General features: G+C 43.0%; 1 protein-coding gene across 1 annotated transcript in view; it reads left to right on the top strand.

Moving 5' to 3' along the window:
* Positions 1 to 11,594, top strand: part of LOC112080523 (inactive heparanase-2-like) — an 87,114-nt gene that overhangs the window by 4,381 nt on the left and 71,139 nt on the right. The window contains exons 2-3 of the mRNA XM_024146310.2: positions 5,418 to 5,540; positions 5,897 to 6,033. Coding sequence (XP_024002078.2) covers positions 5,418 to 5,540; positions 5,897 to 6,033 — 260 coding nt within the window. The remainder of the gene's footprint in view (positions 1 to 5,417; positions 5,541 to 5,896; positions 6,034 to 11,594) is intronic.

Below are 11,594 nucleotides of genomic sequence, written 5' to 3'. Positions count from 1 at the left end.
AATCCATGTGGTTTCGGCTTAGGAGAAGTTGCAAAGTGTGAATGTTCCAAACATTTTTGGTCTACTGTTACACTTTTGATATCCAATCAACAGAGTTCGGTATGGAATATCGTCTCATTCAATTTCATAATTATTGGTTGAACCATAATTAAGTTCTTCAATCAAATGAGACACTTTTAAATCTTATCATCTACCTATGATGAAGCCACATCTCCATGTCAACTTAAAGTTTTAATACCCAGATAAGCTACACGGGTAGGATCAATATTGCATTGCTTAATTAATTAAATTTGCTTTTGCAATTCCATTCACCAGTCCACTTCACAGTACTGTCCAGTAACTTGATAGCTCATTAACGTCTATTAAATACGTTAAACTTGTCTTTGCAGCTTCCCAATATATTCGCAAAACCAATCTAGGAAGATTAGGAAAAAAAATTCCTTTCAAATGTTCTAATAATGTGCAGCCATCAGAGGGGGTATCCCACCGCCCGCTAATTTTAGTGAAGCCTCCACCCGCAAATGTATTGATCTCCTGACCTCAAGCAGCGCATACCAACACTATTATCCCTTATGTGGAAAAGCAGACAGCACTTTCCAAAATCAACCATCAGGCGCAAGCCTCGTAATGTTTCTCTCCATCTAGCCTGAGTGTCTTGCCACCGAGTGCATCTGTCAACACGCAGTGCACAGCTGAAAGCACGAGCAGGTGAATGGCAGACATGGAGGGAACAGGTGGAGAGAAACGCAGAACTAATGACAAATGGCAGAAACTGGAAAAATTCTGCTAGCTATGGGCTGCGAGCTTGAAAACTGAACAATTAAAATGAAAATTGAAAAACCCGATGACGATGAACAAGCCCAGCTCTTCCAAAATCGTTTTCTACCAGGAACAAAAATTCAAATGCTCCAGGAACAACTTCGTTAGCCACAACTAAATACCGATATGTCAAGCAAACTAGATAAATCTGAAGAGTTATCTACAAACAGGAGCGCTCACACTTGATAACATGCATGCAGTTATTTTGAGACGTTACTCAAAGATTAACACGGTTTCTACCAAACCGCTGCAGACGCAAAGAACGATCAAGTTAATGAACATAATGCAAAGTTGATTGACAAATCCCGCAGAATCATTGAAGTCGCTGAGCAAATGAATGAGAGAGAACTCAGGTGATGAAGATGGAATATTGATTTCTAAGCAAGCAGCGGAAAATCTCATCACTTGAATCTCTCGCTCCGTATCGAGACCTCTTTTGCAAACCATGACAGATAAGTTTGAGACCGAAAGGAGCAAGTGTGAACTCAACGTGTTCCAAATCAGTACTCTAAGCGCTCAGATGTGGAATCTCGCAATGCCAGCAGAATACCCACTCTTAGGTACCATTTGGATGAAGTCAGAATGGTCCAGCTCTACAGCGCGACTACCAATCCAAGCAACCGCTCTGTACTCACAGGAGTACGAACGAATAATTTAGACCTTGCCTCCCTCATGTGTCCCTCAGTCTTCCCTCATTGCCATTCCCGGCATTTCCTTTAGTTGTTTTTTTGTGGAGTAATATTGCAGCTCTTGGCCAACACAAACAAAGGCTTTGGCCTTCTTCTCTTGGCCTTTCGGCCCAATCTCCACAGGATGAAGCAACCCTCTCCGCGCTTGGCGCGGAAATACCGTTGAACAAACTCCGTCAGTATTTCCCACCTTTGACCCCGTTCCAGTCAGCCAAACGATACTGAGACGTTTCCTAACTGACATAAGAGGAACCGCCGTTGGATGGCTACCCGAACGCTACAGCTTCTGACAGGTTTACCTGTTGAAGCGACGTCAAATAGACACGTGAACAAGGTCTCTTTCCGTCTACAACAGCAACACGTGCTAAGACTAGCTAAACTTTGCCTACAGCTTTTGAGTAGAATTCAGTGGTTCTGCGACTCGCAAACACAATAGCTCACTGCTAACACCGTTAAACAAGTCGGAACGAACCCCCAAAGCTTAACTATCATGCTTCGTTCCGCTTAACTTTGCCTATCACTGAAACAGGCATGGAAGACCTGTTTACCTTTTAAACAAATGTTCCTGTCGAACATGTATCTACTTCATTACCTCTTGGGCCCTGCGCCCAGTTTGGCTTGCCTATTTAACTCACCGAGAGCTTTGCACGCCAGCTTTTGAGGCATCAAAATTCACAACGCTAGAGCGGCCTGACACCTACGGTTTTGAAGTGTGACCAGAGCCACTCACTCCCAGCTCGAGGGTGCATTATCAGGTATTGGAGCGTTGAGAGATGACGCACAACAAACAGTTTTCTAACCAGAAACCATGATTCCAATAACCTCCAGCGTCGAAATAACCTGTAAAGTACTCGAATCAACATGGACTACCGTACAAAATCGACCTGTTCGCTACGTCTGCAACCCAACCCAACAAGTGTCAGGAGCACAAGGGTAACAAGGGTTGAAGGACAATCAAAACGTAGACCAATGTTTCCCCAGAAGTTACACACACGGGAAGAACTAAAGCGCGAACAATTGAGAAAAGGGTAAGATAAGTCACAAGGCTAGACGGGGAATTATTAACCGACAGCCAGGTCGCAGGAAATTAACACCCTTAGCAAGGACGTTTAAGTTCAATTTCTCCCGCTCTCATTCAAGACCCTATCCAGGGTCCTCGCTTGATGCAAGAACAAGCCCCGCGGGCTTTGTCCTATAGACCTGATACACAGGTTGCGAAGAAAAAGGTCAACGCTTCGTTAAAGCCCCACCACAAGCCCACTCAATCGTAAAACGTCAATTTCTGTTTCCCCCTTGAACAGAAATGGCACATCACGTCGTTGCGAAGACCACTCACCTTTGTGGGAAATGTCCACTACCCACGAATCTAAACGGCCATGCCTGGAAACAGTCTGGAGGACTGCTTTAACGTGCATGCGCTAATTCGACTTCGGGTGGCGACAATATCACTCATCTTCAACATTGTTGATGATCTAAAAAGGGTTTGAAGCCAACTAAACGTTGGTTAAAGTAAACGATGCGACACTGAACTTCGAGGGGTCACTCAGACTACCGCTCGCTCTCAATTGAGAGTCATCTGAATCTACATTCAGGACGTATTCGCTCATTCAACCCTGTGTAGCGTTACCAGCCTCGAAACCAATACCGCCTGCTACTTTTGGAGGCAGACTTGAATGGATCGGTTCCTCCATTGATGGGATTGGAACCCAACCAGGTAATGGTCACAGGCCCCCGCTTCTCGCACGACCACACTGTCTCTCCCTAACGCTAGTGCACACGCAGTCAGTCACGAGGGGATATTGTAAAGCACCCTGGGAAAAAGACGTTTAAAACCTCTTGGGGCAGAATCCGATCCAAGGAGAATATACTAAATAAAACTCGACAATTCCATCAGACCAACCTGATTGCATTCTTTTCCTGATTTCGAGGCCAGCTGTCCTGTTAATAAGCACTTCCCTCCTCCGTTGGCCAGTCGTGCAATACGGTAGTTTGAGATGAACTCCTTGCCTTCAGACACTTTCCCGCAGCACTGCCGGCCGTCCATCAGCAAGAAACATCGATGCCGGCAGAGTAATACTCTGGCTTCCGATGATACACCTTCGGCTTTGTTGGGACGTCCAACCCTTACATGAACTAATGGCGTCAGTCCAGAACTGACCCGATGATTCCACTGGAAACACTTGGCGATATCACGACGATATCCTTGTCTCAGTTCGCAGGTACTGAAGAGATTTACCACACGCGGAAGTTGGTTGGTGACTGAACATGCCTTCGACAGCCACTGAGGTTTTGAGCACAAACACCACGGAGATTTGGTTTGAAAGGTCTACAGCCATTCTCAAACAACGCGGCCGCTGACACTCGTAAACATCCGGGTTCCGATCTTTCAATTTGCGCCTCGGACCACCACACACCTGCTGGTGGGGGCGGTCCGAGACACAAAGGGGGGTGAATAGTAGCCCAGACCATGAGAGCCCTCCATCGAGGCCGGTGGGGGGGTCAAGACTACGGACAACAGACGAGGTCCGCCAGAGCATAAATAAATCTAAGTTGTAAACTCCGCCAATGAGATACATTGAGGAGCAGACAGGCCCCTAGACGGGGATTATCTTAGAGCACATCTAAATAGTACTGAGGTTACCCACCAACAACTGGTCGTAAAAAAAGGGGAAAGTTCCCCCACCAGGTGGAACTTGTCACCTCCAAAACAAATGGCAATAATAATCATTCCTTGCCATGCGTAGGTTTGAACCTACAACTACAACTAGTAAAATGCTTCCAATCATGTGTTTCGGTAGTCTGATATTTTCAAAATAAATCCGTAGGATAACTGGGTCCCTTGAGGACCAGTACCAATACCAAGCAACAGTCAGTCTCGCTACATCAGTAAGGAGGTTTAGAGACCTAACCAATCAATTACCCTTGACATAGCGACATATGAAGTCATCAGAGTGAACACAGGAAGGGAATCTCCAGTGCAATCTCTTCCATGGTTAACACACATGCCACTAATAATGAATTCCTTCATTCAGGAGGAAAATTATAGAATCAACAACCATGTCACACCACGTACGACGGTCTAATAGTTTAAGAGTACTTCCGTCGTGAGGTCAGCTCCTCGTGGATAACATAGGCTTTGAATGACCTTCATACTATCACCACTACAATAGTTGGAAGAACAGTGCTTAGTAAAAACTACTACAGACTCCCTCGGACACCAATTCTGACCTGACCCTCAGGCATTGACCTGAAAATTACCTGAACTACGTCAGACCATTTCTGCACAAGTTTTGTAATTGCCAGGATACTTGGTTTTCTCCCTTGACATGCGCGCTTGTTTAAGCATAAACGCAGACCATGCAAACAACGGAACATCCAATTAGGATTTATGCTAGGATCAACTTAAGGGTCAGCAAAATACCAGCCTTAGTAAGTTGAACATTTACTTCTAGGCCTTGTGTCTCTAGCGCACCTCACACGCTCTTCCCATCCCAGAAGTCCATAGGCTCATCCCTGTCTGCCCAAACAGTGCTTTACAGCTGTAAAGTTATTCATATAGTTTTCAACTTAGCGATATTGCCTAAGCAACACACTAATAGGAACCCTAGATGATTGGCGTTAGAGACAATGCATGATAGTCATTCTTGCCGAACATTGGACGTATATAGAATACAGTCCATTAGATGAACTTTTCGTGTGTGATAGATTTATGTGTTGTTCTGTTTTGTTAGTGCTTTCATTCCTTTTCCGGTTCGTTCCCTTTTGACATTTAGGAAGTGATAGAGCATAAACCAACTTCCCCATACAACAATCACTTCAGTGGCCACAACGCCGCTTCATTGGGGAAATGATGTAAATTATATTATATTTTGCATGAGTGTGGGTGTGCGTTGTTAACATCTGCCTAAGTTACTGCTCAGATCTTCCAAGTCTGGACGACAACCAGACGACGGGTTCCCGGAACCGGCGCCCCAAATCCGGACACCCACGGCCCATCCTTGTGCGGCATGTCCGCTGTCAGAGAGCCTACCGGTAAACCACCAAAGGGGGGGACCACAACGGCGATCACCAACCAGTGACATCTCTGGCCTCCCTGGGTAGCTTTGCAGCTTCCGGGAACCTACCAAGGTAATCATACAGGGACCGCAACGGCGCCATCACCAACCGACATCACTGCATAATCTTGTGATGGACTTGCCCGCTTTCAGAGAAGCCTACCAAGTTCAACCCACCAGAGGGGACTGCACGATGATCTACAAGCAGGACACCAACGTGTTTTATGATTTTATGTTGATTTGTAACTTGCAGGACAACAAGATCCAAACCACCAGGGGGTATGTCTGACGTTGCCTGCTTGTACTGCAAACCCCATCCCCTCTCCCCTGCAGTCTCCTTTCCCTACACAACCCGATGCGGTGATCACAGGAGATGTCGTCGAATTTCTGAGCATCTCCTCACACAAACGTATTATGACAGAGGGTAAACTTCAGGAAAGGAATTCTCTTGCCACCTCACAGACCTTGAGGTACGGACTATTTCATGATTCCTGCAAAAGTATAAGATCAGTAGAAAGTCCAGCTATTAACATGTCCATTTGTCCCCGTCGAAAACTCAGGAGAGACCTGGTGGGACTACAATTACCAAAACCGCTGTTTTATAATAATAACCTCAGATATTGAGGTTTTACATCTGTTTTGTTGTATAAATGGAATGAGTGAGTAATGATCTGTTTGTATAATTGTGTAATTGATTTTTTGCTGTTTATTAAGAAAAAGACAAATACGATTTTCATTTGAACTAATCCAAGGACCGCCTGAGCAGTATGGGTCAGAGACCATGGACCTACCCCTCTCTGCTATCTGAATAAAAGCCAACTTTAAGAAAATTACCAATCCAAGGCCATGTCTTGGTCTCTCAATCACGAGAGAGCGACAAAGGTTTTTGAGAACAGACTGCTGAATCTTTAACATCGCCACCGTGAGTTAAAACTCTCGTATACAGAATGATAAACAAGTTGTTGATATTGACCTAGTCTGCAGCTAGAATTCGGGTATCATTGAACGCGAAGAAAGACAACGCGCCGAAACAATCATTCTTTAACGAAGTGTCATCTGGAACATACCACAACCGAGAGCAGAACTTCTCTCCAACGACACACCATCTGGACGTAACTATATATATATTGATGCAGATTGTTCCGAATGAGTGAGGGTTCATGTGTAAGGATTAGCATGTCAATTGTTATAGTTATTTTTGACTCTGTTATTGAGTTCTGTTTCAGTCGAACGCAACTTTCCCTTTGTCTAACAGGCGCCATGCCGGATTTAGCCCACTAGGGCAATATTCCTTCCACCATTTTCATGTAACCTATTTTAAGTTTGTTTGCTTTATGCATTTCTGTGAATTATTGATTAGTTAGTAATAAATAAATGATTTAAGACAATTGATGTATGGATGACTCATAGTGAAGACTGGGTTCGTGCAGATCAGCGATTTACGACGTTTGGAATGAGACTGACGTAAGGTAGAGTAAATGAATCATTAATGAGAGGACTATTGATCAGATATTAAAATATCTGAAAGGTTATATTGGGAAATTATAACCTTGTAATCGAATAACTTTCCCTGGTGCCCTCGAATTCATAGTTGATTAATTACGTTATTACTCAAGTGGTCGCGTAATCCCTAATTATAGGAATCTATGATAAAAACTAGTAAGTCTTCAATTTAACGATAGCAAAGACACGACATAACCAAGGTATGAAATTATTGTTATTTTGAAATATAGTCTATTTTGGGGTTTAGTTGATGAGTTTTGATTTTCAGAAAGATTGAGCCAAAACATTATGCTCTAGAACAATGGTTCCCAAACTGTGGGGCGTGCAGGGTTGGCAGGGGGGTTGTTGTGACCCCAACCCTGCACGCCCCACAGTTTGGGAACCATTGTTCTAGAGCATAGCTGTAGGATGATTATGCAATCAGGGCAGCTAAAATAGATCTGTTTGATGTAAATGTTTTGGCTAAATCTTTTCTGTAGAAACACATCAACATAGAGTATATAACAGTAATGTTAGCAACACTCTCACTATAGCATGTAACAGCTGAGATGATGGTTTCGTTTAGAGAAAGTCTTGGAAGACCATTTCACACATTTGTGAATCAGTAGGAAGATACTGTAGGACAAAACATCCTGTGTGAAATGGTTTTCCAAGACTTCTTGAAAATCAAACTCATCAGCTAAACCCAAAAATAGACTGTATTTCAAAATAACAATCATTTCTTACCTTGGTTATATTGAGACACGATCACCTCCATGTTTTAATTTGTGGGAATACTTGGGAACAGATTTCCTAAATTAAACAATTTGTTTGCTGAATTCCTGAATGTCTTTTGACTAAAAATTGTTTCGTTTTTGCAGGAGGTCCAGGCAGGTCCTCCTCTACCGCCTCCTCTCCCTCCTCCTCTCCCTCCTCCTCCTCTCCCTTCTCCTCCTCTCCCTCCTCCTCCTCTCCCTCCTCCTCCTCTCCCTCTCCCTCCTCCTCCTCTCCCTTCTCCTCCTCTCCCTTCTCCTTTCCCCGTTTTTTTCCTCGCCTAGTCTCATGTCCTCATGGTCAGGGTGTGTGTGTGTGTGTGTGGTGTGTTGTGTGTGGTGGTGTGTGTGTGTGTGTGTGTGTGTGTGTGTGTGTGTGTGTGTGTGTTGTGTGTGTGTGTTGTGTGTGTGTGTGTTGTGTGTGTGTGAGTGTGTGTGCGTCGCTGCCACACATGTTTGTTTAGAAACAGAGGCTGAAGTGAACGGAGATAACATCAGTGTCAGATAAAGATGTAACCAAGACTAATATCTTTAACTGGTGAGAGTTGTGGCTTTCTGACATGCTGTTTAGATAGAGGGATCTAGACATGCCAGAAAACTCTCAGACCCAAATAAGGAGAGTTTCAGGTTGAGACTAACCGGTCCACATGTCTTGTTGATGTTGTGACTCTTTGGCTCAACAGTTGAAACACAGCACACACACACACACACACACAACACACACACACCCACACACACCACACGCAACACACACACCACACACACAACCACACACAGCACACACACACACACGACACACACACACACCACACACACACACACACGACACCCATTCACACACACACACACACACACACACACACCACCCCACCGGACAGGCCTAGGTCAGAGGGCAATGACCGGTGAAATAATGATAAGACAATCAAAATTCCTCGCTTTATAAAAATGCTTTTTATTTTTGTGTCATTCCAAAATGTTGTGCTGGTATTTCAGTAGTGTTTAAAACTGAATTAGCTGATCTTTCTTGTGTTTTCATTACCAGGTTCATGAAGAACGCTGGTTCTGTTGTGGACGCTGTAACATGGCAACAGTAGGTATTTGACCCCTTTTTCTATCCTATATCTGCATACCTATATCACTTAGCTTCAAACACACATTCCCTATTTAATAATAACAACAATAATAATTATAATAATAACAACAATAATAACAACAATAACAATATTAACACGAATGATAATAATAATAACAGCAGCAACAATAATAATAACGATAATAATAATAACAATAACAATAATAACAATAATAATATCAATAACAACAATATCAACATCAACAATAACAATAATAATAAAAATAATAATATGAACAATAATAGTAATACTAATAATAATATAAAAATAATGATAATAATGATAATAAGAACAACAATAATAATAATCATATTAATAATATTAATAAGACTAATAACAATAACAACAACAACATCAACAATAATAATACTAATAACAACAACAATAATACAAATAATAATAATAACAAAAATAATAATAATATCAACAATACTAACAACAATAATAATAATAATAACAGAAATAATAATTATAATAATAACAACAACATTAATAATAATAATAATACAAAACTTGTCATTAAAGCGTCTTAAAGAATTTAGAACTGAATAAAAAGGGATTCCAGTCAAGCTATTTTCAGGGTAGAATGTTTCAATGACTTTTATAAAATACAAGCAGTAGTGAGAACCAGCTGCTGAAAGAATGACATGGGGAGATCTCCCTCTCCTCGACTCCTCCGTCCTCTCTCCTCCGTCCTCTTGGTCGAGTGGTCGAAGAGAGTGTCAATTAGTTAGTAGGCGAAGGGAGGAGTGTCCTCGCCTCTTTGATAGCCTCCTCGATAGCCTCCTCGATAGCCTCCTCGATAGCCTCCTCGATAGCCTCCTCGATAGCCTCCTCGATAGCCTCCTCCCGCTGATGAAACACAGAAGTATCCTAGCTGAGTACTGTATAGTTTTGAGATCTCCCACAGCATAACTAGCTAATAATGTCTTTTTTACTACATTACACATTTCATTTGGGATTCCACCCCTTTAAACATCATTTGCATGATGACTCACAAGTGAAGAAGGAGAGTCTCATTAAATACAAGCACATTTGTTTCCACATTGCCTGTCCTCCCCTTCTCTCCTTGGTTATCTTTGAAAGTGAAGAGAGGATGGAGGACAGAGGAGTTGAGCAAACCAATCTCCCATGGTTTTGGATTGGTCTCTTTAACCACACTGCTATCCTTAATTCCTAACCCTAACCTTAACCACACTGCTCTCCCTAATGCCTAACCCTAACCTTAACCACACTGCTAACCCTAATGCCTAACCCTAACCACACTGCTATCCTTAATTCCTAACCCTAACCTTAACCACACTGCTATCCCTAATGTTGTGTTCTGTCTTCAATTCCTCAATAGTGTCAGTTGTGTTCTGTCCTTCATCCTCATAGGTAGATGTGTTCTGGTCTTCATCCTATAGTGTGTTTGTTTCTGGTCTTCATCCTCATAGTTGGTATTTGTGTTCCTGTCTTTCATCCTCATAGGTGTAGTTGTGTTCTGTCTTCAATCCTCATAGTGTAGTTGGTGTTCTGTCTTCATCCTCATAAGTGTGTTGTGTTTCTGTCTCTCCTCAAATCCTCTTCATAGTGTAGGTTGTGTTCTTACTTCAGTGAATCCTCTTTCATAATTGTAGTTGTGTTCTGTCTTTCGCGTGGCTGGAGTGTTTGTCTTCGATAATCCTGAATATTTTTTTCGCTTCCATCCTCATGAGTTAGTGTGTTGACTATCCTCATAAGGTACTGTTTCGATCTTTATCCTCATAGTGTAGCCTGTGGTTCTGAGTCTCATCCTTCCTCATAGTGAGGTGTTCTGTCTTCATATAGTGGGTTTTCTTTCATCCATGTGTGGTTTGTGTTCTGTCTGAAATGGGAGTATGTGCTCTAATTAAAAGGAGCATAAAAGAGTGTGTAGAAGATGGACACTCACAGCAGGGGACTGAGGTTATTTTACAGCTAAATGGAGAAAACCAGAGAGAGCTGTGAGAGGGAAGAGAAAGAGCAGGAGGGTGATGGAGTTAGTGTTGCTCTCCATACTTATTCACTGTCTCGCTGGACTCGTAAATCCTGGGGCCCATTTCCCTGAAGGACAGTTTTATTCAGTGGTAAAAGCAAAGACACAACACACACCACACACACACACACACACACACACACACACACACACACACACACACACACACACCACACACACACACACACACACACACACACACACACACACACACACACACACACACACCAACACACACACACACACACACACACACACACACACACACATCACACACAACACACGAGCCATATCTTGTATCTTGTCTCCCTCTCTCTCTCCTTCTTTCTCTCTGTCACGTGCCTCCTTTTCTGTCTCTTTGTTCTCTCCTCCCTCCCTTCTTATCTTGTAACTTTATTTCTCTTCCTCTCTGACATCTTAAAACCTCAAATTTGGTATTTATCTACATCTCAACTATTCTCTCTACATAAACCCTACTCTGCTCTTACTGCTCTGAGACTGGCACGTCAGAGAGAGAACCAGTGTACAGGGGAGACAGAGGGGGGGGAGAAAAAGCGAGAGAGAGGGGGAGAGAGATGGGGGAAAGCGAGAGAAGGGGTAAGGGGGGAGAAAGAGGGAGGAGAGAGAGGAGGAGGAGAGGAGAGGAA

This window comes from Salvelinus sp. IW2-2015, unplaced genomic scaffold (assembly GCF_002910315.2).
Source record: "Salvelinus sp. IW2-2015 unplaced genomic scaffold, ASM291031v2 Un_scaffold16363, whole genome shotgun sequence".
NCBI lineage: Eukaryota > Metazoa > Chordata > Actinopteri > Salmoniformes > Salmonidae > Salvelinus > Salvelinus sp. IW2-2015.
This window is presented reverse-complemented; position numbering and strand designations above follow the sequence as displayed.